This window comes from Phoca vitulina, unplaced genomic scaffold (assembly GCF_004348235.1).
Source record: "Phoca vitulina isolate PV1807 unplaced genomic scaffold, GSC_HSeal_1.0 scaffold79, whole genome shotgun sequence".
Lineage (NCBI taxonomy): Eukaryota > Metazoa > Chordata > Mammalia > Carnivora > Phocidae > Phoca > Phoca vitulina.
The window spans coordinates 2,010,199-2,038,175 of NW_022589782.1; the positions used below are offsets into that span (position 1 = coordinate 2,010,199).

At 65.0% G+C, this 27,977-nt stretch overlaps 1 protein-coding gene across 8 annotated transcripts; it reads left to right on the top strand.

Annotated features, from left to right (window-relative positions):
- On the top strand, positions 1-26,189 carry AMZ1 (archaelysin family metallopeptidase 1). Of its 8 annotated transcripts, XM_032394190.1 has the most exons (9): positions 10,173-10,674; positions 11,264-11,427; positions 12,039-12,137; positions 13,861-14,361; positions 15,725-15,892; positions 17,339-17,467; positions 17,765-17,934; positions 18,416-18,592; positions 20,310-26,189. In XM_032394190.1, exons 4-9 carry the CDS (start codon positions 14,058-14,060, stop codon positions 20,868-20,870), a joined length of 1,509 nt encoding a protein of 502 aa, XP_032250081.1. In that variant the 5' UTR covers positions 10,173-10,674; positions 11,264-11,427; positions 12,039-12,137; positions 13,861-14,057; the 3' UTR covers positions 20,871-26,189. The 8 variants fall into 8 exon arrangements, 7 of the variants coding, with proteins under 7 accessions (XP_032250086.1, XP_032250080.1, XP_032250085.1 ...); XR_004298099.1 differs by lacking the exons at positions 10,173-10,674; positions 11,264-11,427; positions 12,039-12,137 and adding an exon at positions 190-275 and having other exon boundaries at positions 20,310-20,943; positions 21,188-26,189; XM_032394189.1 differs by lacking the exons at positions 10,173-10,674; positions 11,264-11,427; positions 12,039-12,137 and adding an exon at positions 190-275.
- The last annotated feature ends 1,788 nt before the right edge of the window (positions 26,190-27,977 follow it).

A 27,977-nucleotide genomic window follows, 5' to 3' on the forward strand; every position in this document is an offset into this window, starting at 1 on the left:
GTGAGGGTGGCGGGACGGCATGAGCGAGCGCGCACGCCTGGCTGTGTGTGTGCGGCCCGGGCGTGCGCTGTGCACGTGTGTGAATGGAGGCAGGTGTGCGGGCACGCGGGCGGGGCGTGTGCAGGGGTGGGGGCCGACATGCTGCGGTGCATCACCGGTCTGAGCGCTCAGTAGGAGCCGGGCGTCGCGCTGCACGCGGGCGGGAACGCGACAGATGTGGCCGCAGCGCCCCGCCCGTAGCACGCCATTCCGGGCCGAGGACAGCCGCTGAGCAGGTAGGCACGTGTCAGGAGGGCTTCTGGGAAGAAGTCGCCGTCGGGCTCAGTGTGGAGTGGGTGTCGTCCCAGCCAAGCGGGGACGGGGGCTCCGGGGGGAAGGCCCTGCCCGGCAAAGGCCTGGAGGTGGGCTGGGTGGGGAGGGCAGCAAGGAGTGGTGGCCGGAGCGCCTGGGGCCCTGCACGGGTGGCAAACCGGGTGGGGTTGGGGGATGCCTTCTGGGCAGAGGGACCCCGGAGGGTGAAAGAGGGTAGTGTCTGGGACGCACAGAGCCGGGGTAAGTGTGGGCCATGGCGGGCCGAGTGGCCACCTCAGGGGCTCCAGGGGAAGGCTGGGCTTTGAGAACAAGGGGAGTCCTTGAGAGGCTTCGTGGGGCGCAGGGCTTCATCCAGCTGTGGGTGTGCGGCTTGGAGGGGGCCCCGGGGAGACCTGAGCCGTCATACAGGTGAGGCTGGGCAGCCTGGCCAGGGCCGGGGGCCGGCCGGAGATGGTCTGGAGGTTCACGAGAGGCTCCCTGGTCACGGTGGCGGTGAGGAGCGTCTACTGGGATGGGAAGCGCTGGGGGAAGTGGGCGCGGGGGGAAGGCTTGGGTGCGCACCTGAAGGTGAAGTGCGTGTGGCCCCCAGGGCTGCCCCAGGAACGCCCAGAACATGCTCGGAGCTCAGGACTCAGACAGGCCGGACCCCACCGCTGCCCGGGGCCCTAGCTCCGGCCCCTCCAGGCGCGGCGGGGTGTGCGGCACCCGGAAGAACGCAGCCCCGGGTGGGACTTGCTGGCACTCAGGGAGCACGCCCGTGTCCTTGGCACCCCCCCCCCCAGCCACTGTAGCTCTGGGGCCGGGCTGCAGGTGTGGATGCAGCGGGAGCTCACGGCCTCGCCGGGAACGAGGGCCCTGCAGCAGGACGGCCTCCTTCCGCGGCCTCCCTGCCCTGGCTGGTGGGAGATGCAGCCTGGGTGCCTCAGGAAGGCCCCGTGACACCGGCCCCCCGCACCCCTGCAGCCTGGTTGTGTCGGGCTGATTCTGGCCCCGCTTGGGACCCCTCCCCCTCCCTGACTGAGCCCCTCCTCCTGGGCTTGCTTGGAGAAGCTTCTGGACCGTGGGGTCCAAGGACTCAGACCGGCCACAAAGCTGGCTCCCTCCCCCCAGGTAGGGCTCAGTGTGGCCAGACCTCCTCACGGGCCTGCCCAGAGCCGCCCACCCGCCTGGGGTCTGCTCCCCCTGGACTTCAGGCCTCCCCAGGCCTCCCCTTCAGGGCGGGGGTGGGGGGCAGGCACACCTGCCAAGTAGGCTGGAGGACATCCCAAATCCTGACCGCGTGGCCTCACGTGGGCCCCCTGGCAAGTCACCAGACCCTAAACTTCCGAGGCACCGTGTCCAGCAGAGATGTGCGGAGCTGAGCGGCGTGTGCCCAGGCTGCCTCGGGGTGAGACACCTTCCGGAGCATGGAGCATGGCCCATGTTCCTGCCCCATCAGCGCTGACGACCCCCCAAGCTGCGCGAGGCTGCTGATTCTGGTTGGGGAAACGGGGCTGGCGGGGGAAGCGGCCCATCTGTCTGGAGCACCCCCCCCCGCCCCCACTGTCATGCTGGGCACGGGGCAGGCTCTGTCCTGGGAGCGCCTGCCCTGCTCCGGGCCCCGAGGGTGGAGCTGTTGCAGCTGCTGGGGCCCAGACCAGGGGCTGTGTGGTCCCTGGAGCCCAGGGGGCCACCTCCATAGTCCAGGTGACCCTGACGGGGACCGATGTCACCAGGGCATGGGGGCTGCCTTCCCCGGAGAGGGCGTGTGTTCCAGCCGCGTGCCCACCGGGTTTCTCTGTGTCTCTGAGAAGAGCGGGAACTCTCTCCGGTCCCCTGACCTCCCCAAACCAGGAGAGGCAAGAGGATGCGCCAGAGGGAGACAGACTCGGGTGGAGGGGACATTGATCAGAGCAGTCCCCCTGGGCCCCCACTCCCCCTGCAGGCTTGGCCGAGCCCGTGGGGAGCGGTCCTCAGTGTGTGGCCCCAGCCAGCCTGGCTGCTCTCTGGGGGGCACAAGGGCTTTCTGAGCCTGCATCGGAGGGGATGCTAATCTGGAGCTCGGAGGGTGGCCCCCCCGGGCTGGGCCCTTCTGGCAGCCCCAGCCTTGCTCGGCCCCTCACGCCCACCTGTCCCACCTCCAACCCCAGGGGCTTCTGTCCCGTCCACCCCCCCATGCCTGAGAGGGCCCTCAGGCAGCCCCGAGCTGGAGGTGAGGGGCTGCGGCTCCGGGGGCTGGGAGTCCCTGGGCGCCCAGTGTGGGCTGGTACAGGGTGGGTGTTCAGGCGGGCGGTTCCAGGCTGGCAGGTTGGCGGGGGGGGACGATAGCTTCACTTTGCATTTCTCCAGCGAACTCAGCTCAGCTCCAGGAGCTGGGATGGGAGGCCTGGGGAAGCTGAGGCATGTGCAGGGAGGCCCTGAATCCATGTCCCTGCCCTCTTCGAGCTGACCCCAAATCCCATAGGCCAGCGCGAGACCCTCCCACGGCCGGGGCCTGATGTTCAGACCTGAGCATCACCCGCCTCCCCGGCACTGCTCCCAGGTGACCTAGTGAGAGACATGGACGCCCCTGCTGGGCCATCGGCCCCTTGCCTTTGTTCCAGGGCCCTTGACCACCCCCCGCCCCCCATGTAGCCCTGCTGCCCTTCTTGAGCCCTTCACCCCCCCAAGGATGGTCCTTTCCCCCGAGGCCCCGCCCACCCCGACCTGCAGTCCCTCCGGCTGGCGGGAACCCCTCTCTGCCCCAGAGCCCAGCGCCTCTCGTCCCCCTCACGTGGCACAAGCTCTGCAGATCCGTCCTCGGCGCCTCCATCCTCCGTCTCCGCGGCACTCTGTCCGCCTTCGCCGTGCCTGGTGCCCTGGGACAGAGCATGCGCCGCACGGCAGCTTGTCTGAGCATTTGCTCAGAGGCTCTCGGGGAGGGTCCTTCCCGCCGCCTTCAGCTCCTGCTGGCCCCTGCGTGCCGCGCTTGTGGTCAGACCCTCCACCTCAGCCTCCGGGGCCGCCTAGCCTTCTCCCCGTGTCTTCTATGCTCTGTCACTGAGACAGACCACCTGCCCCTCTGATCCAGGGTGATCTCATCTTGAAATTCTTACCTTAATTCCTCCTACAAAGACCCTTATTCCCAGTGAGATCCCACTCTGAGGCCACAGGTCGGTCTCTATCCAACCCCCTCCCAGGAAGCAGGTGCAGTGAGGTGAGGGAGCTTCCCCAGACCCCACATCTGCCCAGGCCAAAGGATGGCAGGGAGCATGGAGGTGGGAACGGTACCCTTTTGACCATGTGGCTGAAAAGACAGGGGACCCCCACGTCACTGCCCGTTTCTAGAATTGGCTCTAATGAGGTGACTTCACAGGCAAGGTTTGGGGTCTGAGGCCAATGTGCCCTGGGGGGCAGCGCGGAGGCGGCCGGTGGGGAGGCGGGTGTCCACGGAGCAGCTCTCGGGTTCCCGGGTCTCTGACCCCCCACAGGGAGAAACCGGACATCCTCTCTGCGCCGCACGTCCAACGTGTCACCCCCTGAGCCAGACTCTGTGCAGATTTATCCCAAGGGGGAGAGAATCGGATATGCGTGCTGCAGAGATGTGTGGAAATGAGATTAGAACAGATTATACACACGTAAAATAGTGAGGAAACTGGGAAAAAAAACCACAGAACCTCCCGAACCAGGTGAATCATCCACGAAACACAACGCACACAAGGTGGGGATGCCCGTTGCTGGTTGTCGTCAGGGAAGGCGTTTCGCGTGCAGCCACCCGCGGGACAGGACGTGTCGCGTAAACCCCTGAAAAGTAGATTTAGACACGGAGAGAAAAATCATCTGCAGGACGTCAGGCAGAAAGTTGAGAGATGACCTCTCAACGGTCTTCTTTGTTTTCCTTCATTTTTCAGAATTTTCCAAATCTGCTACAATGGACGTTTGTTGTCACATCATTTCTTATGGTTTAAGCAACAAACTCCCATGATGACCAATCCCTCAGCCATCCGTGGGGGTACTTGTCTCTCCAGACGGGTGGGCGGCCGGGCCGGGAGGGCCTGGGAGGCCGGCGGTCCCCAGCAGGGCGACACTGGGCTCAAAGGGAGCCCTTACCATAGAGGTTTCTGGAAGGAAAAGGGCCGCTTGGGGGAGAAATTGGAGCCGGAGCGGTAAGGCCAGCCTTCAGACGGGGGCTCCTCTCTGCACACGGGGCCTGCTCCCCGCTCGGGGTTGCGGCGTGGGGGCCCTGGGCGGAGCGGGGTGCCGCTCTCACGGCCACTGGCTGTGGGGGCCCATCGGCAGCCGGGATGCCCTGGACCCGGGAGAGAAGGTGGCCCTCGCTCGGGGCGTGTGCCTTGAGAATAGAGCCTGTCCCTCCCTCCCCCCGGCTGGCTCCCCCTGACACCAGCCCCAGCTAGGACCCCTGGGGAGGGGACAGACGGACCTCATGGGAACTGGTGGGGGCCAGCCGGGCAGACCGCCGGGGAGGAGCACCTCGCCTCTCAGAAGTGTGTGGGGAAGCTTGTCCCCCAGCTACAGGGGGCCAGGAGGCAGGAGGTTCTTCCCGGCCACTCAGCTGACCTCTGGGAGCCTGGGGTGCCTGCCCCGCCCCACCTCACCTGTTCCCTGTGCTTTCGGGGTCCCAAGCCAGAGCCCAGTGCCGTCGGGACTCAGAAGAGCGGCCGCTTGAATTGGTGGGTGTGTCTGGGCCCCCCCCACATGGGAGGACGGGCTGCACTGCCCAGTGTACCCTGTGGGACCGCTCCCGTGCTTTCCTGGGGGACGGCACGCACGGGGCCGCACGACCAGACTCCGGTCCGGGACGTCCGTGTGCGGTCAGGAGGGACACTGATAACCTGGGGCTGTGGGGCTGGGGCAGGGCCTCCCCGGGAGGAGGAGCAGCAGGGAGGGAGCCCCGGGCTTCCAGGTCTCTCTTGGTTTGGGGAGCTCAAGGGGCACCACATTCACAGCCGAGAGAGGAGCGGGATCCTGGGGGCCGTCTGGGGGCCCAGGCGTCCCCTGAAGCCAGAAGGGAACCTCACCGTGTGGGGATGTCGTGCCAGGCCTGTCCCCGGGGTCCCTCCCCAGCTGTGCAGAGGCCTCCGCCACACCTCCAGTGTCCAGGCTGGGACGGGCTCTGAGCGCCGAGGGCAGAGCTGCTTCCGTAAGCGCCAGGAAAGCAGTGCTCCCTCGTCGTTAATGGGATGCCAGCATCTGGTGTGGGTTCTCGGCACGGTTGATGGGACCGTCGCCAGGGGGCGAGGGCACCTCCTGCCCCCACAGCCCAGACTCCAGCCCCGGCCCCTCCCCCAACATTCTCCCAGACCCCATTCTAGAACATTCTCCGTCTGCACTCCTGAGCTCCTACAGTCGCTCATTCCTCCCACATACCCTGAAAGAACTGTAGGGGCCCCCGTTTGCCCGCCTGCCAGTTACCCTCAACCCTTACCACCACTCGATAGGACAGCTTCGTCCAGGGGAGGCCCCAGAAACCTGAGAGCCCAGCGTGGAGGCCTCCTCCCAGTCCTCCCTCCTGGATGCCCTCCTGGATGCCCGCCTGGATGCCTCTCTCTGGGCCACCGCAGCGCCACCCCGCCCCCACCACAGTGCTCATCCCTGGTCTGTCCTGCACACGTGGCCATGAAGGGGTGCAGGGTGAGGGTGTTGGGAGAGGTGCGTGTCCACAGCACGCCGGCTTGTGGTCCAAACCCAGCGTCCCTCCCACCTCCCCTCACCGTGGCCAAGGCGTCCTAAACGGGCCTCAGACTTCGTACCCCCAGAACTCTGATTTTCTCCCGTTAGAAGTTCTCATTGTGAGATCTGGCACATTTGCGAAGGAATAACGAACCCCATCTTCCTAATCTGAGCGTGGAGCACGGCCCTGTGGACAAGCACGGGGAAGCTCCCAGGACTCCAGGCCAGGGTGGGGTGCTCCTTCCTGCTCAGAGGAGTGCTGACGGGTGGGTGCTGGGGGCCAGGCTGGAGCCCGGGAGGGGACAGGGTGGCTCGTGGCCAGAGTAGGGCCCAGTTCCCGAGGAGGTGGGCTGCCTTGGGAGCTTCTGCTGCATACACCCACCCATTCTGGGGATACCTTAGGGCTCCCCAGCCCGATGCTTCCGGGACAGGTGGCCTGAGGGCCGCTGAGGGTCAGCCAGGTGACATGGCCCCAAACCATGGGCTGCGTCCATGCCATCAGCATCCCAGGCTCGGGGGTGCCGAAGGGCCCGGACGGCTGGACCGAGTCTTCACTCCCTCCCAGTCCGGCTCAGAGGTGGTGCCGACAGAGGTTGGAGGGAATAGGTGACCTCAGTTGGACACGAACGGAAGAGCTAGAGTCGGTTATGCTTTTATTTGACCGTATAAAGTGTTTCTCCATCCAGCAAATACCGACCACCTGCTATGTCCCAGGCACTGATGCAGATTTCAGGGACAGACCGCTCGTGTCCCTGCGTGATTTAGGACACAGAGAGAGGGAGGGAGGGATGGTGAGCAGGGAAACCGGGTTCAGCCTCACACAGTCGTACGAACTACAAACTGGACCAGGGTGAGCAGGGGAGCGCGGGAGGGGTCTGTGCACCGTGCATGGTCAGGGAGGCTCTGCAGGGCTGCATGAGCCAGAGAGCAGGCGCGAAGGCCACGTGGGGAAGAATGTTCCATATGAGAACACAGAGACCCAGGAGGAAGACCACAGTGACCACGCCGATGACGTCTGGAGCTGCGTGAGGTCAGGACGAGGACTGGGGTTTGGGACGAGACGATGTGATGCACCTTTGGAACCACACGGACCTCGGTTTCCGTCTCCGTGACCACTTACGGGACCACTTACTCCCTGAGCCTCCGTTTCCCCATCTGTAAAATGGGATGGCAGTGCTTCCTGCCCCGCTGGGTTGGCGTAAGCATCACCCGGGCTGACGGCATCATCCAGCCCCTGGCCCAGCGCCTGGAGGACCCGCGCCCCCGAGGGACATTCGGCGCGTCCTGTGCTGCTGCAGGGCGCACGCAGAGTTTCAAGGGACCGTCACAGAGGCCCCGTCTGGCCAGCACTCTGCAGGCCACAGAGCTGAGGGGCGGCCCCCACGCCCTGCCCTGTGGACCAGGACCTTTGGCGTCCCTGTCTTGCAGGTAAGGGAAGAGCTCAGATGGGAAAGGACTTTTCCTGGCCCGGTAGCCCGAGGAGCGAGTCCTCGGCAGCCCGGCGGGGCGGACGTTGCTCTAGAGACACTCAGTGAAGCTCGGGCAAGCGCCCATCCAGGGACAGAAGGGACTTCTCCTCCATCTGCGTCAAGACCTGCCCAGCCCCATGCGAGTGGCCCGTGGCCTCCCGGGAACTGCACGCCGAAACCCAGTTCCCGAGGGGCAGACGTGGCCCGTGGGAGTGGCGGGATCACGGCGCTGAGGATGACCCTCTCCCGGGGACACGCGGGGCTGGAGACCAGGCAGCCCTCCCTTCCATCTCCAAGGACGAAGGGCACCTGGGCTGCAGGCGCAGGCCGGTCTCTAGGGAATCATGGTGCTCACGCTCCCAACGTGAGCTCATGGTGTGCGCTCTCCACGCAGCGCCCCGGGGTGCAGCGAGCGGGGCTCCGCCACCCGGACCGGTCACTTTCCCTGCCTGCTCTCCGGTTTTTCGTCCATGTAATGGGGACAAAAGAGCTCAGGCTCATTGAGAGGCTGAAATGAGGGAATACGTGCAGAGCACTCAGTGTCCGGTACAGAAAAAATCCTGAAAAATCATTCCATTCTTACAGGCGACCGCCAAATGAAGGGGGGTCCCAGGGGGCGCGATGACAGAACTGGGTGTGTGTCATATGCTGGAGTGGTACCCCCACATTACTGGGGTACCTGATGCCTGAGTGTATGCTTACCTGCTTCACCTGGGGCCTTCCCTGGATAATGTGGTTTACCTGCCTCACCTGGGGCCTTCCCTGGATAATGCGGGTTTACCTGCCTCACCTGGGGCCTTCCCTGGATAATGCGGGTTTACCTGCCTCACCTGGGGCCTTCCCTGGATAATGCAGGCTTACCTGCCTCACCTGGGGCCTTCCCTGGATAATGCGGGTTTACCTGCCTCACCTGGGGCCTTCCCTGGATAATGCGGGCTTACCTGCCTCACCTGGGGCCTTCCCTGGATAATGCGGGCTTACCTGCCTCACCGGGGGCCTTCCCTGGACCAGGCGGGCTTACCTACCTCACCTGGGGCCTTCCCTGGATAATGCAGGTTTACCTGCCTCACCTGGGGCCTTCCCTGGACCAGGCGGGCTTACCTGCCTCACCTGGGGCCTTCCCTGGACCAGGCGGGCTTACCTGCCTCACCTGGGGCCTTCCCTGGATAATGCGGTTTACCTGCCTCACCTGGGGCCTTCCCTGGATAATGCGGTTTACCTGCCTCACCGGGGGCTTTCCCTGGATAATGCGGGTTTACCTGCCTCACCGGGGGCTTTTCCTGGGTCTTGCCGGCTTACCTCTCAACTGTTGGGCTTTAGGAGCTCAGCCCCTCCCCCACCCTCTCCCAGGTGTTTCTGGGAGTGGCACGGTGTCCCGGGCGTGCTCTGCAAGAACTCAGCAGAGGTCAGTAGCCGTGCCTGGGGCCCGGAGCTCCTCCAGCCTTCTGCCCACTGGTGGCCGGAGCCGTGGGTCAGACAGCAGCAGGGAGCAGCCTCCGCTCCCGCTTGGCGGCCCCATCACACTTTCCACCCCGTCCCACCTTGGTGGGTCCCTGCCCCGGTGCTGACGTCATGCTGGGACCTCCTCGATTTTCGTGGCCCATGACAAGTGCCCTCGCTGCCCTCCGCCGCGCGGCTCGTGCCGGTTCCCGAGGGCGTGGGGCTGTGAGGTAGGGATGCGGCACGAAGGTCACGGGCAGCACGCGGGGGGTGGGGCGGGAGGAGTTGGGGGCGCGGCGGGGAGGCTGGGGGCGCGGGGACCCAGCGGAACCAGGAGGGGACTGCCACTCGGGGTGGCCGCGCAGGTGGCACTGGACCCAGGGCGCAGCGTCCTGGCCGGAATATCCTGGTGGCGCTGCAGCGTGGGTCCGGTCGTGCAAGCCCTGAGGACGCCCTGGCGGCAGTCGTACCCCCCCCATCCCGCTTGGCCGGCGGGGAAACGGAGCCCCTCCCCGTCCCCCGGGGCAGGAGGTGGGGAGTGCCGGGACAGCGCGCCAGGATGGTTTGGTGCAGGGCTGCGCTCCGTGCTCTGCGCCCGGGCCGGACTTGCCAGCCAGCCCGGCAGAGAGGACGCCCTGACGTGCAGGGGGTCTGGGGAGGGACGGGGCCATCTGCGCCCCAGGACAGGGCGGCCCTGGGGGAGTAGCAGAGCTCAGGGCGAGGGTGGAAAGTGGACATGGAGCCCCCCACCGTGGGGTGGGATGTACCCCGAGAACCTCACCCCACGCAGGGCTCCTCCCCTGCCCGCTCATCAGGAGGGGCCTCAGGGACCCCCGTGCTGCTGGACAGGGAGGCTCAGCTGGCTGTTACACCCCCCAGGAAAACAAGGCAGCAGGAGAGACGCGGGGTGTGGGGTTACTTAGAGATGCTGAAGCTAAATGTGCTGCCGGCATCCGGCATCCGGACAGGGAGGGTCACAGGGAAGGGAAGGTGCCTGGACTCCAAGCTAGGGCTCGGAGCTCGCCGGTGAAGGTAGCTGCGACAGGAGACCCCGGTCTGACACACGGACCTTCGCCCCTGTGGTCTAAGCCCCGGGTGCCCCTCTGAGCAGCATGAAGCCCCAACCCATCACCGCCCCTTCTGCGTGGGGCTGCTCCAGACGCCCCGAGGCTCGCCCCCAGCTCGTGAATGGCTCATTGCAGCTGCTGGGACGTTCTGCAAGGCGTATTCAGAGTAACAAAGTAGCAAGTATTCAGAGTAACAAGCGGTAAATGTCGGCAGCTGTAGCCCATGTGAGCCAAAGCTCCTGGGGGTCCCCGTGGTCTGTCCATGTGAGAGGCCCCAGGAGGGGTCACCCGCTGGTCTCCCCGTCCTCTGACGCCTGGGTCTGTGCCCGCGGCTCCTGGACGGGCACCCTCGGGGCCCTTCCCACGCCACGGGACTCGGTTCCGTGGGGACGGCTGAGATGAGCCTGAGGTTCACTGTTGGGGTCAGAGTCACAGCTGGGACAGACGTGGCAGGGCCCTTGGACGTTCGGTACAAAGAAGGCATTCTTCATTTTGCGGGGCTGTGCCTGAGCTAGGGGCGTCCGGGGACCGTGAAGCCCAGAGCGGAGTGTGGGGGGCACGCGGGAGAGCGTGCTGCCACGCAAGCCCCTTCAGGGGTGGGAGGAGGGCCTGGACATGAGGCCCAGAGTGAGGGGCGCTGTAGCGGGAGGCAGGAGAGCCTCCTCTGAATCCTTGGAGCTGTGCATCCCTGGGCAGGTGGCTTCTCCTCTCTGGCCTCAGTCTCCTCGGCTTATGAGGTGGGTGAACACCGGCAGCTACGTTTTGGGTAGTTGCGGGTTCAGATGAGGTGGGTCAAAAACCGAGCTTGGAGTTTACAGGCCGGAGGCCCTGTGCGGGGGTCGGGGAGTGGGCTCGGCGGGGTGGTTGTCGATGGGCTGGTTCAAACTACCCGTGACACAGCCCCTCCCGAGTGTCCAGAAGAGCCGGGCTGCCCCGAGAACTAGTTTGTGGGGTGCTCTCAATGGCGGAACGATCCTGAGCCGGCTGGGACAGCGGGGGTACAATTTAGGGGTAACAGCTGGTGGGCAAGCGTCACAGTCTGGCTGGGTGCCCCGAGGACGGGCGCTTGCGAGCGGAGGTTCTGGGGAGAGGTGAGGGCGCGGGAGCAGGGTCACGGGACCCGCGTCCACAGATAAGCTGTGAGTGCGCATGGCGTCCGGTGCTCAAGGCGGTCACCCCCCATCCCCCGCCTGGGGTGGCGTCTCCTCCCTCCTGCTTGGTCCAGCCGTGTGCCGAGCAAGGTGGGCGGGTGCTGCCAAGCCCACTGTGCCTGGGGGACACTGAGGCACAGTGGGGTTAAAGGTCAGAGGGCCGCGTTCATTCCAGAGCCCAGCTGGTGTTCAGCGCACTCCCTCATCGGGCGTCTCCTCAGCATCCTTCTGTGCCCGGCCCCCTGGGTCCTGGACGGCCAGGAGCTCACAGCCCACCCGGAAAGCTGGCCGGAGGGTCCAGCGTCCACACAGCACGGTGCCTGGAGCCCCGGGGAGGAGGTGGGCAACACGCACACGCGGACCCCCACCCTGTGCCTCCCAGGGGGAAGCCGGAGCTCTAGGCACAGCCTTACCCGCGCCCGTCTCCCCGACCCCCTCCCGCCATGCCGGGCTCCACGCTGCCCCTGAAGCCACCCACGGGGCCTTTGCACCTGCTCCTTCACTTGGGACACTTGCCCCAGACCCTCCAGTGGCCCCTTCCAGGCTGCTCGGACCTGGTCTCATTGGGCCCCCACCAGCTCTGCCTGTTTTCCCCGGGCCATTTCTCCCCTTCCCACACCCCCTACACGGTGTTCACTTTTACTGCCTTGTACTGTGTGTGTTATGTCGCTAAAATTTAAGCTCCCGAAGTCCAGGGACCCACGCCTGTTTGATCCAGGGGAGTTGGCCAAGCTCCATGGACGGGCAGGTGCTCACGGACTGTCCACCGAGCCAAGGAAGGAGGGAAGGCGCCCCTGTGTGCCCTGTGCTGGGCCCTCCCCGGCCGCCTCCGGAACGGCAGATCTCGCTCGAGTCCTTCTGGCCCCGTGGAGAGCCTGCCCGCGAGGGCCCTTCGGCAGGCCGTGTGATTCGGTCCGTGTGTTCGTGCATCTGATGTTTTCTTCCTGCAGCCAGGTGTCTATACCCTGTTGCAAATCACCAGTGTTGTGCTGGAGTCTGGCGGGGAAGGCGGGGGCACCCGCCGCTCCAGGTGACGGGACCCCGTGCAGGTGCGTTCCCGTCCCTCCTCTGACTCTTCCCAGCTGGGTGGCTCTGGGGACAGTTTTAACCTTGCTGCACCCTCTTAGAAATGTGGGTAGCAACTGTCCCACCTCCCTGAGGGCTCAAGCCGAGAAGCCCCACCCAGGATTTAGCGGCCAGTTGTATTTGCTGCTGACCACCTAGCGCTTGGGGGTCATTGGCAAGACCGTTCTGGAAAGCAGTTTGGCCGTGCAGATCAAGATCCCTTAAACACATGGTGTCTTCTGGGAGTCTCTCCTGAGGACATAGAAACTCAGACCTATGTACCAAGATGTTCATCACGGTGTGTTTGGGGCAACCAGGAAAAAAATAGCATTTTTTTTTTTTTTTAAGTAGGCTCCATGCCCAGCATGGAGCCCAATGTGGGGCTCAAACTCACCACCCTGAGATCAAGAGTTGGACGCTTAACCAACTGAGCCAGCCAGGTGCCCCCTAAAATGGCGTTTTTTAATAGAATGTCTAAGGACTTGGGAAAATGCTCATCATATGCGAAATCAAAAGCATGTAAGTTTGTGCGTGGACTCAGGCTGCATGTCTATAAAACATACATGCGCCGCTGTCTGTGACGGGCCCCCAGTGGGCACTCCGTCCTGGCCGGCCCCCCCCAAAAGTAACTCTGGAACATAGGTCAGGGTATCTACACGTCCACAAGGAGGGAAACCCGGGAAATCTAGAGGGCGTCTTGGTGTATACGTGTGTCTATTTGCGTGTGTTTACATAGACGTCTGTGCCCACACGTGCATGTGTGTGTGTACCTAGAAATTGGTTTTCCAGACGAACGTTTTAAGTCGGGGTTAGCCAAAGGGGGTGTGGGCTCATTTCTCCATTCTTCCCACAAAAACAAGGCCCGTTCCTGTTTCGGGGTTTTGCATCGCTGGCCTGACTTTCTAAATTAAGCGTCGGCCAAGTGCCGCTCTCCGCCGCGTCCTGACCCCCCTTGTGCTCTGCTCTGTTATTCGTGCGTCTTTCTCTGGCTTCCTCCCTCGTCACCTCCCCCTGCTCGGCGAGGCTCCCCCTGCCCATGGAGACGGAGCCCGTCGTCCACCGGGAGCGCGGTAGTGTTTCGGGGTGCGTGTGGCGGGGAGGGGGCGTTGTCTGTGATGAGCACGGACGTGCCAGTCCGCGCTCCGACTCGGAAGACTCCGATCTGCGAACGGACTTTGTCCCGTTCTCCCGGCCCATCTGTCCTCCCCAGCGTCTCCTCTCCCCGCCCGGTCTGTTCCAGCCCTTAAAGCGCTCTTTGTTGCTCGGCCACATCGCCCTATTTATAGCTTTCCATGGTTGGCACGTGTGCCCGCGCCTCGCGTGTGCGGGAAGCCTCTGGGCCCGGCGCTGTGCGGGCTCCCGGCTGGCCGGGCGACTCGGGGAGCAGGCTTCCGTCCTCGGGCACACGGGGACCGGCCAGGAAGGCCTGTGGTTGGGACAAGGAGGTGCTGTGGGGCCCCAGGCCATGGGGTGCACAAAGGGACAGAGCTGGTTTCCTTCTTGGGGGGCCCTTCCCTGGGCGCCCCCCATCTGAGGGCGGGTGGGGTGGGGGAGTGGGCGCCGGGGCTCCAGGCTCCCCGCTGTGGGGGGCTGGGCGGCTGGAGCAGATGCCGTCCTTCTGCCCCTGGCCGGGTGGGGGGGCCGTGTCCACCGCCCGCCTGAGCGAACAGGCCCTGTGTGCTCAGTGGTGCCCGTCCCCCTCCCCAGGGTGCTGCCACGCCGGGACGTGTCCCTGCCACCCCTTGCTGTTGCTGAGGACCCCCCACGCCGGGCGTCCTTCGGAGGGGAGCCTTCCGCTGTTCCCATCGGCCTGCAGGAAGGTTCCGGAAGAGCCGGTGGCTGTCCCCAGGGGAGGGGGTGTTCATGGGCAACAATAGGGGCTCCCCGGAGAGGCCAGGCCCGCCATGCTGCAGTGCAGGCCGGCCCAGGAGTTCTGCTTCGGCCCGCGGGCCCTGAAGGAGGCGCTGGTCTCCACCGACCCCGCCCTGCGGGAGCGCTATGTGTCCTCCTTCACCCCTGCCGAGAGGCTTTTCCTGGCCGAGGCCTACAACCCCCGGAGGACCCTCTTCTGCACGCTGCTCATCCGCACGGCCTTCGACTGGGTCCTCAGCCGTCCCGAGGCCCCCGAGGACTTCCAGACCTTCCACGCCTCCCTGCCGTCCCGGAGGCAGAGCCCTGCCCGCAAGCACATCTACCTGCAGCCCATAGGTACCAGGCCGGGGGGCCCGCGGGTGGGGGCGCGTCCTGGAGCCGGCAGGGCCCTGCAGGGAACCCGACCCTAAATCTAGGTACGAGGCAGGGAGGCTGTGCCCGCCCAGGCCCCAGGCAGGCCCTGACGGGAACGGGGACAGCACAGGTGGGGGTGGGGGCAGGGAGCCCCGCTCGGCTCAGACGCTCCCCCCCCAGCTCAGACAGCTGTCCGAAAGCCCCGGCCGTGGGGCCCTCTGTGGTCGTGTCACCGCCCGTGGCACGCAGGTGTGGCCCCGCCCAGGTGTGCCGTCCCAGGCCCTGTGCTGGGTGCCTTCCAGAGACCGGGGCCCCCCGTGGGGGCTGAGATTAGGACCAGCCCGTGTCGCAGGCGCGGAAACAGGCCGGGGGAGGTCACTCGACCCCCGTCACTCGGAGCTGGTGATGCGTGGGGGTGGGACGTGAGCGCTGCTGGCCTGTTTGACGCGGAGGCTGGCTGGGCGCGTGAGGGACGCCGGGTGCTGGGGGGGCGGCCACTGGGCGGTCTGCGTGCTGAGGGCGGGGGTCCTGGCCCCGCAGAGAGGGGACGTGGGGCAGGTGTGGCTTTGCAGAGGAGGAGCCGGCCGGAGCCGGGGGGAGAACCTGTGCGTCCCGCCAGCCCTGGGGACCAGAGGCCTGCAGGCAGCCCTGGTTTTCCATCGCCCCGCGGCCAGTCCGCCCTCTCTGCCTAGAGACGCTGCCTCCACCCAGCCCCTAAGCCATGCACTTGGCTCCGTGTCCCCCGCTAGCGGCTCCCCAGGGCTTCCCAAGCTCTCCTGAGCCGATCACGGGCGCCTCGTTAACATGTGGCTTCGGTTCTGAGGTGGCCCGGGGCTCTGCATTTCCAACCAGCCCGTCCCAGGCCCTCCTGGCTGCCACCCTCGGTCTGTGCCCCTCTGTCGTCCTAAAACACAGCCCGGTTGTGGCTCCCCCCAGGGGCACCTCACCCGCCCCCCGGCCTCGTCTGCACCCTCCCTTGTCCCACTCTGCTCCTGCCAGGCTGGCTCTTGGCAGCATTAACCCGAGGGAGGGGCCCCTCTGCCCCGCCCCCGCCGCCCCCTGCCCCCGCCAGCCTCAGGGACTGTGGCGCCTGATGAGGCCCCGCCACCCCTCCCGGAGCTCCCCGCCCTCCAGACTTGTGTCACCTGCATCTTTCATCTGGGTGTTGGCCTTTCCTCCATTTTTCTCCTTTGTGCTTTTAAAAATGTCTGTGTGCCCGACTCTGCAAAGGCAGGTCCGTGTCAGCCTCGTTGGCGCAGTGGCTGGCGCGGCCGGGGGCGCTGGGTGGGGGTGCTGGGCGCAGGCCGGTGGGGGCCCCGCAGCTGACACGCTGCCCCGCCCCCAGACCTGAGTGAGGGGCCGGCGGGCGGCGCGCTACTGGAACACCTGAGGGACTGCACGGAGGCCTTCTTCCTGGGCTTGCAGGTCAGGTGCCTGCCCTCGGTGGCGGCCGCGTCCATCCACTGCTCCTCGCGTCCCAGCCAGGACTCGGACAGACTCCAGCTCCACACAGGTGGGTGAGCGCATGGGGCGCGGCCTCTGCCACTTGGCATGGGGCCCTTTCCGGGGGCCCTTGCCGTCTGCGTGTCTTGTCATTCTTCACTGTTAGCTGGACATCTTAATAGGAAAGCTAGTTTAATTGAGAAGATCTCGTGGCCGGGGGTGATGTGATTTGTTCTAGGGAGGATTCTGGTTTTCCTCTGCCAGGCCGCTTTTCTGGGCTGCCCGTGGCCCTGGGAGTCCAGCCTGCAGCCCCCACCCCCCACCCCCATCCCAGAAGCAGCTCAGCCTTAGCTGCCCGCTCCAATCCTCTCCCCGGTTCTAATTTCTCATCAGATGTCTGATTTTTTTTTAAAGTCCCGTTTACTGAGGCATAATTCACATGTACTGAAACCCTCCCTTTCGTAACAGCTCTGTGAGCCTTGACGAACACACTGGTGACCCAGTCGCCACTGTAATCAGATGTAGAAAAGCTTGCTTCACCCCCCCCAGACGTGTGCAGTGTCCCCTGCGGCCAACGCCGCCCCATTTAGGATGCTTTAAGGAGTTTTTTTGTATTTCCCCCAGCTTGTCTGGTTATCTCCGGCAGGAGGGCTGGCCGCAGTCCCCAGCGTGAGCCACGGGGAGCTGATAGCACGGAGTTTTCGGGGGGGACAGGGAGCTCTTGGCTGGGGCAGGTGCCATCCTGATGGTGGCGGTTCCTTCCTGGGTCCCAGGCTTCAGGTTTGGCCACTGAGACCCTCCTCTCCCAGTCCTAGACCTTGCTGGCCCTTCCTCTGTCCCCTGCCTACAGGACATGGCCCCGCTCCAGGCCCGGTCCCTGACTGCTGCGTCTCTGCCCACCACCATAGCACCTTCAGGTCTCTCTGACCCTCTGTCTCTTCGTCTAAGGACTCTAATGATTGCATTGAGCCCACCCGGATAATCCGGAATAACTTCCCATCTTAAGGCCTTCAGTTTAATCATGTCCACAGCGGCCCTCCTGCCATGAGGCAGAACATTCACAGGCCCTGGGGACTAGGATGCAGGCGTCTCTGGGGCCGGGGTCCCATCCTGTGGCCGCAGGGGCACCGTCCCCTGAACACCAGCCCCGTTGGTCAAGTGGCCTTCTTGGCGTCCCCACTTGGATGTCTCTGGGCCTCTCAACTACCCCGTCCAAACCAGCTCTGCTGAGTTTTGGAAGTGGAGACCCTGAGGTCCTGCCCACGTGACTCCGACTGCCTGCCCCCGAGGCCCAGGCCTGTGGCCCCTGCTCCATGTCGTGCAGCGTGGCTGCTAGGACTTCTCGGCCTCGGACGACCAGCTGCTTGTGCAATGTGGCGAGCTTGCACCTGACTTTGGGAGGGGCTGGCGTGGGCAGAGGAAGAGGGAATGACAGGATTTCCTGCCCGGAGCCTGGGGCTGGCAGATGGGGGCCCAGCAGCCCCCTCAGCGCCCCTCGGGCCCTCTGCCCTCGCAGACGGCATCCTGTCTTTCCTGAAGAGCAGCAAGCCGGGTGATGCGCTGTGCGTGCTGGGCCTCACGCTGTCCGACCTGTACCCGTGCGAGGCCTGGAGCTTCACCTTTGGCAAGTTCCTTCCAGGCCACGGTGAGCCAGAGCCCCGGCACCCCTGCCTTAGCCCGCGCTTGTGGGGGGCCCCGCCCTGGGCCAGCGAGCGCATGGGAGCACCAACCCTCCCGGGGAGGATGACGCACTAGCTGGAAGCCGCTGCCCTGAACGCGCATCCCCGCGTCCTGCCTCCTCTTGAGCGGGGACCTCGCGGCCACGTTCACGGGGGCGCGCTGGCAGGGCCGGGCCCCCAGGGCCCGTGCACCCCGAGGGCGGGGCAGTTTTGCTCCTGGGCTCCCCGTGAGCGGCTGCCCTGGCGTGTCTGCCTCTCCCCAGAAGTAGGCGTCTGCAGCTTTGCCCGGTTCTCGGGGGATCTCCTGCAGTCGGGGCCCAGCGCCGCCGACCCAGCCCCGGCCGAGGTGGCCGCAGACAGCCCCGAGACTCGCGTGCGGGACGGAGGCCAGAGCGTGGGCTTCAGCGCCCTGGGGATGGTCCAGTGCTGCAAGGTGGGCAGGGAGGCCAGGACGTGGGGTCAGTGCACGGCGGGGAGGAGAAGATGGGGCAGCAAGAGGGTGGAAGGCCTGGGGGCTCGGGCGAGTCCTGGGAATATGGGGAGGACGTGCGATCGGACAGAAGGGCGCGAGTGCTCCGTCCAGCCCTCACGACGAGGGTCAGGCTTCAGAGAGCGCGGACAGCAAGGCCCAGGGCTGGCCAGACCTTCGTCTGAGCTCACACAGCTGGGAAGGAGCAGCGTTGGGATGTGAACCGGGGTCTTTCTGCCGCCCAGGCTCCCGTGCTGGGTGGCCCCTGGGGGCCACCGCGCCGGAGACGTCCGTCTGTGCCCTGTGCCGTCGGGAGCGGGGCCGAGGGCACACGGACCGCTTCCCGGCCATCGGGGCCCTGCGGGGACCGCCCGGGGCGCCGGGGGCTTGGCCGGTGGTTGGGTGCGCGGCCGCGAGGGCAGTGGTGCTGTGCGGGCTCCCTCAGGTCACGTGCCACGAGCTCTGCCACCTCCTGGGCCTGGGGAGCTGTCGCTGGCTGCGCTGTCTCATGCAGGGGGCGCTCAGCCTGGACGAGGCCCTGCGGCGGCCCCTGGACCTCTGTCCCATCTGCCTGCGGAAGCTGCAGCACATCCTGGGCTTCAAGCTCGTCGAGAGGTACAAGGTGAGTGGTGCTCCCGGGGCAGCCCCCCGCACCGCCCGGCACCCGCCCAGGCCGGCCTCGCGCACGGGGGTCGGAGGCCAGTGGGCTGAGTCGGGTCCCGGGTGCGGGAACCCCAGGCCGAGTGAACAGACCCGTGTGCCAACCTCTCGGCATCCTGCTGGTGCTGGGCAGCATGTCACGGCCTTGGCCGGGTGCCTGGCCCACTGTCCGCACCCAGTAATGGTGACCGTGGCCATCAGGTTGGACGAGTGCAGGAGGGACAAGGGGCAGATGGCTTTTCTCAGGCCACCATCTCTGAGCGCGGTCAGGTGCTGGGCCTGTCCTAGCGCTTCCGGCATCTGCTCAGACGCCCCCCTGCGTCCCCGCGGCAGGCTCTGCCCTCCCCCCTCCCCCCTCCCCCGCCCAGAGGAAGCGCCGCCCGGCGAGGAGGCTCGCGCACACGCTGGGAGGTGGCCAGGCTGAGCTCGCGGGGCGATGCTGCCCTCTGCTGTCACCTTGAGGTGCTCCCTGCAGCAGGGTCCCCAGGCTGCCCCGAGGCCCAGGGAGACGGGCCAGCAGCTGCCCGGGGGAAGGAACCTCCTCCTCGGGGAGGAGGGCTTGGCAAACTCAAACTTCATTCTGAGTCCAAGTCCAAAGGCAGGGGGTGTGTATTAAGGCCGATCAACCCAATCACTCTGGCTGAATTTTAGTTTCCAGCCCAAAGCCGTGTTTGAGGCTCTGGGAAGCCCCCCGTTCCTCTTGGAGGCCGGCAGCCTGGGCCGTAAGCGGTGGCGTTCTGGTGAAGGTCAGGGTGCCAGACTCCGTGGGGGACAGGTTCTGACCCGGCCCCTCGGGAGGGGAGGGCCTGCATGTCTCACAGGCTCCGGGGGGTGCTGCTGGGCAGGGACCCCACTTTGAGGACCGCTGAGCTAGCGGGCTGGGCGTGTCCAGGTCCCAGAGCTGCCTCCTCGTGCGGATCCTTTCTGAGTGACTCTGGGGAATGGGCTATCGAGGAAGAGGGCAGCCCAGCTGGAGGGGGGGACCCCACACGCTGCCCCATGGAGGGCTCGGGGGAGCGGCCGATGGCTGTCCACGGGAAGAGGGGACCTGGGACGCGCTGGGAGGTGTACAGGAAGGGGGCCAGCTCCGGCCTGTGAAAAGCACGAGCATCCTCACTTGCGTTCCTCCTGGGCTTGTGTTCACCTGCCCCAACTTTCGTGGCTTCTCTGCTCCCACCTTCCACTCACGCCCCTGACCAGGAAGGGAGCCTGTCCCAGAACCTCACCCACGTGACTGGAGGGGCTCGGAGGAGAGGGGCCCCGGAGCCCGGGTCTGTCCCCGGCTGGTCCCTGGATGCTGCGGCAGTGACCGAGCACTGATGGAAGACCAGGGACGGTCCCTGCTGTCCCTCTGTCCCGGTCAGCGGGGCACGGGGGAGACGCTGGGGGCAGCGCTGGGAAGGGGCGTCCGAGTGTGTGGTCACAGGCGTGTCCATGGTGCAGACGCCAGAGACCTGAGAGCAGAGATCAGAGGGAAAAGAAGTAAAACCAGGTAGAGAGGGAGGACTTTCGAGTATTTATTGCTTAATACAGTTCGAGTTAAATTGAACTTTGGGCGTGCACCGCTCCTGAGTATGTGCACGTGGGCCCGGGTGGCGCCGAGCCTGGGGGGGCCTGGGGACAGTGCCCGGGCTAAAGTGACGGCACCCAGAAAACCCAGCCTTGTCTCTCCCCCCCAGAGACTTCACGCCTGGACGCAAGCCGGGACACGGGCGCGGCCCAGCCCGGACGCAGGGCTGCCCTCGGTGGTGGAGGACACCCTCCCCGGCAGCGCTGACTCAGGCCTGAGCTGCGGGAGCATGTCGGAGCCGGGCAGCAGCCTGTCGGAGCCCCTGACCCCCGATGCGTGGAGCCGCAGCTTCTCCGGGGGGCCAGAGCTGGAGCCCGAGGAGGGGCTGGGCTCGCTGGCCGTCCCTGAGAGCCCGCCGCCGCTCGGACCCCTGCGGGAGGCCATCGAGGAGCACGGGCGGTGGCTGGCGCTGTGCATCCAGGCCCTGGAGCGCGAGGTGACAGAGGACGAACTGGTGCAGGTGGACGGGGCCGTGGACGCCCTGGCCGGGTGGGAGATGTTCACAGGGCAGCTCCCAGCCCCCAGGCCGGACCTGCCCTGCAGCCGAGACGGCACGCGGCTGCGCAGGGTCCTGGGGGGCACGTTCTCCTCCCTGCGGAGGAAACTGAGCACATGCAAACTGTCCAAGGCAGGATCCTCCCCCGGTCGCTGGAGGGCAGAGGAGAATTAACGCAGGAGCCCATCTGTCCAGCGCCGTGTACCCTGGGTGCCCGGAGGGGTGCTCTCCAGGGCAGCAGAGGAAGGTCAGCTGCGGGCCTGCATCCTGCCCCCGGGTCCCAGCAGAGGGTCCTCAGGCCCTGCCTGGATGGCACCAGGGGCTCTGGGCCTGGACGTCCCTCGCCTACATGGCTGGAATGGAGGTTGCCGGGGGCAGGGGCTGCCTGGGGCTGGGGCCAGTCTACACACCCGGGGGAAGCGAGGGGCTGGCGGCTCTGTTGACCCTGCGCGGGCAGGGGCACAGTGACAGGCCCTCCGTGTCCCCTGCAGAGGTGAGAACAGTGCGGTCTACGGACAAGGGCGGCCTGTGGGGTCCCCGGTCCCGGCACTTATGGCATCGTTCATGACCTCTGGGTCGTCATGGACTTTTCCGACTCCTTCCAATGCGGGCCACGCTAAGGCAGCCAGCCTGCCCGGGGTGTGTGTGTCCCTTCGATTCTGTCACCCCGTGTTTCCTGCGGCTGAAGCTCCGGCGTGCACGCTCGTCCGCCTGCTCCATCCTTGTTCTCGAACGTCCCCCGCGGCTGCAGGGAGAGAAGCTGCGGGTGCCACCGGCAGTGTTCTTGCGGCGTCGAGTGTGGTCACGGCTGCTTCTCCCTCCCGGAAAGAGGCAAGAACGGGTGCTCGTACACTCCGGGGCTAGCTTACAGTTTGGGGGCTTTCTAAGGAAAAGAGTGCAAAACATACTCCAGATTTAGGGTCACCCCCTCCTCCCCCCGCAAGCAGGCCTGAGGCTTCCTGTCGGCGGCCACCAGGCGGGGTGCAGGGTCCCAGGCCCGCAGGGCACAGGTGCGGGCTCCAGGGCTGGGTCCTGGCTTCCGCGAGCATCACCGTGACCAGGAGGTCATGGAGGGAGGGGGGGAAGCCGACAGAGGGAGGCCTGCACCTGGGGATCTGTCGCTGCGAACACAGCCCGCCCCCTTTGCGCCTTAGAGCCCCGACCCTCTGCTCCGAGCTCAGCTCAGGTGTTTGGCCTGGGGCCAGAGTCAGCAGGAAGGTCGGCCTCACGGAGAGCTGGCTGCCGAGGCTGGGGCCGCACGGCCAGGAAGGCGGCAGGACCCCCAGGAGCGCCCCACAGCCTCGCTGCCACCGTACCCCAGCACGGCCGTCACCCAGGTCCACGGGGAGGGGCCCTGGGTGCCCTCTTCCAGCCAGAGCAGGGGTGAGGGGAAACCTGCCCGGTCTGTGAGCGTGGCTTGGATCGGCCATCTTGCCACCTCTGTCAGGTTACCTGTGTGCCAGTTTCCTTCCGTCTTCTGCAAAAGGTGGGTCCCCAGGTGACGGAGGAGAAGCTAGGACGCCCTGGCTCAGGAGCGGGGAGGGGGCGCTCAGGCGGAGCCCGTGCCATGGGGGCGGCCGCCCCGTCCACTCTGCCTCCCGGCTGCACACGGACAGCGGCTTGAAAGCTGCTGGGGGAATGTTTTGAGACTCAAACTTTGAGGAACAGAGGTTCTTTCCGGCATCAAATAGGCTGGTGGGGGGGCAGGGGAGCAGTTTCGGGCGGTCCCCAGGGACGGCGGCTCCGGCGGAGGATGGAACGCATGCCGTCTGCCCCAGCGCGGTCCCGGGCCCCGGCCCGGCCACACACACCACCCAAGCGGAACCGGGTAACCCCACATCATGGTTTCCGAGAAGCGATGGGCCCGGGCTTTTGTTAATAAACATACACGATGGACTGTATCGCCTTCGAGCTCCGAATCGGTCACCGGGCCCTGTGAGTCCCACGTGGCCCCAAGAGCGTGAACGGAGCTACAGCTACTCTGGGGTCACGACATCACGTGTACCGGGGCTTGTGTGTGTGTGGGGGGGGGGCAGGAACCTATGCACCTTCCAAAGCAGCTCAACACCCATCCCAACGGTCCTGCTGAAGGCCGGTGCGGGGCAGCCCCTCTCCCGGCAGCCCTGCTGCGGCCCCCACAGGGCCAGGGCATGGAAGGGGGGGGGCCTGTTCACACAGTCTCATGGGACAGCAGATTCAGCCCCTCCCGGAGGAGCGAACTCTCCAGAAGGGCTTAAAAATAACCCCAAACATGCCCCCCTTAGCCAAGCAGCTAATGTTGAAGCTGAGAGTCCAAATTTAGATCCCGTCAAGGTCAGAAGAGGGGCTACACCATTCCAGGGGTGCACACGCCACCCACACCCAGGGTCCGAGCTGCGGCCTCGAGAAGCTACTCTCAGACCCAACAGGCCGGGGCGGCTGCAAGACCCAGATCCACCTGGGAAGGGACAGGCCCTTCGAATGCGTCTGTCTAGGCACCGGGGACCTGCTCACGTCCCTCGTCCCCGCGGCTCTCTCTGAGGAAGCACGCGGGTAAGTCTGAGCAGGAAAGGGAGTCGGGGCCCCGGCTCCAAGGTTCCCGGGAGGCCCTGCAGCTGCAGCCCGTGGCTGGACGGACTCCCTGGAGGTCGGGGTGCGGCGTGGGTGGGGGGCCAGTCCCTGGGGCTCCGCGGATTGTTGTCCAGAGAGCGAGTCCCCAGCAGAGTGGGTACCCCTGGGAAGACCGGGGGGGCCATGCCAGGGCTTCACCCGGCGGCTCCCGACCCAGAGCTGGGGCCACAGAGGCCACCACAGCCCTGGACTCCAGGTCGCGGTGGGGCAGCCATACGCGGACAGGAACCCGGTTTCACGGACGCCCGAGGAAAGAGCAAACGTGAAGCCCTCAGAGAGAAAGCTAACGCTGCAGGGTAACCGGGAGTCGCGGGCCGTGCCACCATCCAGAAGCGAGGCTTGGAGAGCCGCCGGGTCACCGGGCAGGACTGGCCGAGACGGCTCGTGCAGCCCTTCCCAGCACCGCCCAGCAGCACCTGGGTCCACGAGAACCCAGAATAACTGCTGTCTATTTTTGAACTTGTTTCTCGGGCACAGAAGCAAATGAAAACAAGCTAGTCAGGGGTTTATTTAAAAAAGCAATTTCCAAGAAATACCCTGGGGCCACGACGCACTCAGTCCCCCTCCCCCCACCCGTGATGACCAGGGTGACGCGCGGACTTGCTCATCGGAGGTGGCTGAAAGCCGTAGCCCGCGCCCCAGTGGGATCTGCAACTGGCCTCCACCTCCCGCCTCTGAAATGACCCCAGGCGCCCAAAGAACGAACCAGAAACGCAATCAATCAGGTTCCCCGTGAGGCCGACCCAAGTGGCCGCTACCCGAGCATCTTAACACACTTGCAAGGCCCTGAAACTGGGCCCGGCCCGGTGTCCCCCGCTCTGGCGCTGTCCCCTCCCTCCCGGCCAGCTCTCTGGCTACACTGCGGCCTAAACGTCACCTCTCAGCCGTGGCCAATGTGGGACTTCTAGGTCCCACCGGCATGCTGAGCACCGCGTCACGTTCCTCCCGGCACTCGGCCCCCCACGCTTGTAAGGCTGGGTCGCGGGTCTCTCACTGGCCTGAGGTCTGCTCGCCACCAGCTCCCAGCCCACGTGGCACGTGTGGGGACGCACTCACCTGCCCCTGGAACAGGTGGCCGACAGAGCAGAGGGCTTCTGGGCCGCAGGATCCCGTCCGGGGCTGACATCACTTTCCTTTCCCTCATTCGGACTTTTAGCCACGAACACTGATTCGCTGTTTCTCGCCACACCGGCTCGAGTAAGGGCAGAACGTCAGAGGGAGCGCGCCTGACCCTTCCGCGTGGCCAGGCCTTCCACCGTGAGCCCTCAGGCCGGCTTGGGGCCCTCCTCCCTCGGCCTGCCTGGGGAATGCTCCTGGGGGCTGCACAGGACAGGCATGCGAGTCACAAGCCGGGGGACAGGGCTGGGAGCACGGGGGTCCCGGGAGGAGAGCGAGAGCACCGTGCAGGGCCCGAATGTGCAGAAAGGGCCTTTTCTGAGAGAAGCCAGCGAGCGTCACCAGCAGGACCCACAGGAGCTCCGTCCACCTGCCCGAAGTGTGAAGCACGGAAGAGACAGGGAGGGGTAAACATCCCCGCAGCAGCTCTTTCCTCTGGAATCGGGCCTCAGCCCCACTCCAGCCACGTCCCTCAGGAATGAGCTGGGTGCTTCCCCCGAAGGCCCCCCTGGAGAGGCGGTTCAGGGGAGGCGGGGACAGCGGCATCCTGGCCGTCAGTCCGGCACCACTGGGGGCCCTGCCCAGCTACCTCCGTCCCCTCTGCCCTGGGGCCTGCCCTCTGCAGCCTGTCCCTGCCCCCCTGCAGGCCTCGCTCGTGGCCCCCGCTGCGTCCTGATCCCAGGAGCTGCCAGCACAACTGGATTAAACTACTAGATTGGCATCGTCCGTATTTATAAAAGTCCCACAGCCAAGGGGAAATTTGCCCGAGCGTAGGCATCTTAGTACCAAGATTCCCGAGGACTTTGACGTGCAGAGTAAGTTCTGCACAGTTCAGATTTTCTGGACTGCTTATGTATTACATTTTCGTTCTTAAAATTAATAAATGCTGTCAATGCACGTGAAGAAAAAGCCTCGAGGGAGGGGGAGACATCCAGCTGCAAACAAGAGCTTCTGCCCTCTGAACCGAGCAGGTGCTCCTTCCTGCTGGGACGCAAGTGCCCGCCGGACCCGCTGGGCTAGCAGGTGCCCAGGGCACCGGGCGGGGAGCGCTCTGGCCCCTCACCCGCGCACACAGCCACGCGGCGCATGTCCCTGAAGCACCGCTACTCTCACGTCCCTGCCCGGAGGGTTAGGAATCCTACTTATCACACTGGCTCATTCCCCGCTTCCATGCGTTCTGGGGTCAAGGTTGTACCTCTCAAGGGACAAGGTGGGGTGGCTGTTATTTCTATTCATACTAATACTACCAATGGCATTTTTCCGACTCGAGGCCAGGGGCTCCACACTGTCGCCCGGCCGCGTGCTCACCTTCGATCCACGCTGCGGGTCCACACTTGTAAGGGTGCGTGGAGCATTACTGGCAGGATGGGGTGCACCTGCCGGCTGCGGCATGGAGGGGGTGAAAGGCAAGCAGGGACAGGCTTACAGAGGCAGAGGACGGCAAGGGCCCAGATCCGAGGCTGCGAGCACCTACTCACCTCACCTTCCTGCTGGCGGCCACACGCACACGAGACCCGGCGGGAGGCCTTGGCTTCTGGAACGGCGTCCGCCCCACGAACCGTGCACTCCAGGATCAACGGTCACCTGTGTTCTCCCATCTTAGAGATGTCACACGCCGTGGCCGCGGGAGCTGGTGTTTGACGGGATGCAACACGCTGGGAAAGCAAGGGCAATTTAAGGCGAACCGTAGTAATTCATCAAAATCACCCACCACTGTGGCCATATGGCATGTTTTTACCCTTCCCAGTAGAGATTCTCACCTGGTACACGGCATTCATAAACAGAGGCTTCCTGGCAGCCCCGTGGGCAGGCTTGGCTCTGCGCGAACCTCCAGGGCAGTGCCCGTGGCGGAGTGGGCTCCGAGCTCGGTTTCCACAGAGAACACTGAAGCGTGACGCCATGGCAGCCCTGCCCTTCGCGCGGTCCTCCGCGCGCCCAGCCCTGGGCAAGGCTGCAGCACGGGGGCCACGTGGTGGGGCAGGAAAGGCGCACACAGGGCGCAGGTTGGGCGTGGAACACCGTATTGGGTCAGAGGATAACCTGCCAATTTTAGTCGTTTGAATGGAGTTTAGAAAAAGGATATTTGGAAGAGGTCCAGAGGTGATGCTCTGATTCTAGAGATGCACAGAAAGATCAGTTTTTTGTTTTTTTTTAAAGATTTTATTTATTTATTTGATAGAGACAGAGACAGCGAGAGCAGGAACACAAGCAAGGGGAGTGGGAGAGGGAGAAGCAGGCTCCCCGCGGAGCAGGGAGCCCGATGTGGGACTCGATCCCAGGACCCTGGGATCATGACCTGAGCCGAAGGCAGACGCTTAACGACTGAGCCACCCAGGCGCCCCGGAAAGATCAGTTTTAAATTCCTTCGTAAGCAGGCTTGTTGAAGAGTCTAGAAGAGCTCAGCTCCAAACAGGACAGATGGTGGGGAAACGGCCAAAGTTGCATGGGCTGCTCGTGAGTGCTCCCGGAAGCACGCCCCCACCCGCCGCCCCCAGACCACAGCCAGGGCTTTGCTCACCCATCTGCGGTGGGTCTGGGAAAAGTGTCCCGGCTTGCCCACACCGCGTGGCCGACTCTCAGGGCAGGTCCCAGGTCCCCTGGGGGAGGAGGACATCAAGCTCTTCCCCGCCCTGCAGCGGACATCAGGGCAGCCTTACCGGACGGTGCGTGGTCCACGCAGGCCCTCGGGGAATGCTGTTCCCACCGGGAAACTCCACCGTGGCTGTGGACGGCTGGGATTATGTTCACTTGGGGGAAATACGTCAGCTTTTAAAAACACAAAATAAAGTAAATTCACGGTTAATAAAAAGGCCTCGAAGTGACAGGCCTGAACAACGGCCCCTTGTTGTCACCTTGTTGTCACAGAACAGGAGCCGCCGGAGAAGTGCTGCCCCCCCCGCACGGCGCGTCCGGCTCATCGGCGCGCTGGCGAGCCCATGCCCAGGCCTGATAGCAAATTCGGGCTCATTCAGGAACCGTCGAGTCTCTGCTCTAGCGTTTCACTTTGGTTCACGGTACAAAGACATAAAACAGAAAACCCTCTGAAGAGAAAAACTACCTTCTACACGCAGCTTGAAAATGGAGAACCTCATTTTCCAGTTGAGCCACGTTCATGGTCAGCCAGGGGCAAGGTCTTCAGGTCCCTCCTGCTAAGATGCCCAAAATGACATTTTAAGATGTTTTGCTGCCTAGTGGTAAGATCCGAGGAGGGTGAGCTGCCACAGGGCAGGGTCAGACCGCAGGGTGCCCCCTGCCTCCCGCCGTCCCAGCCGTCCCAGCCGTCCCGTCCTCCAATCAGCAAGGAGAGCCTGCCGCCCTCTGTGCTGTCCTTCTGGGCTGGAAACCCACAGCCCCAAGGGCCCACCCCATTCCCACCCCCGCCATACTGGGACCCCAGCCCCTGGGAACGTCCACGTGCCCAGATACTTGAGAACCCGCTTGTTCCTGCTGGCATCCTGCTTTTCCTGCTGGATGTGGGATTACGGCCTCCGGACGGGGGCCAGCTCCGCGATCTCTTATCAGGCAAAGCCCAGAGCTTACAAAGCGCAGCTCCAG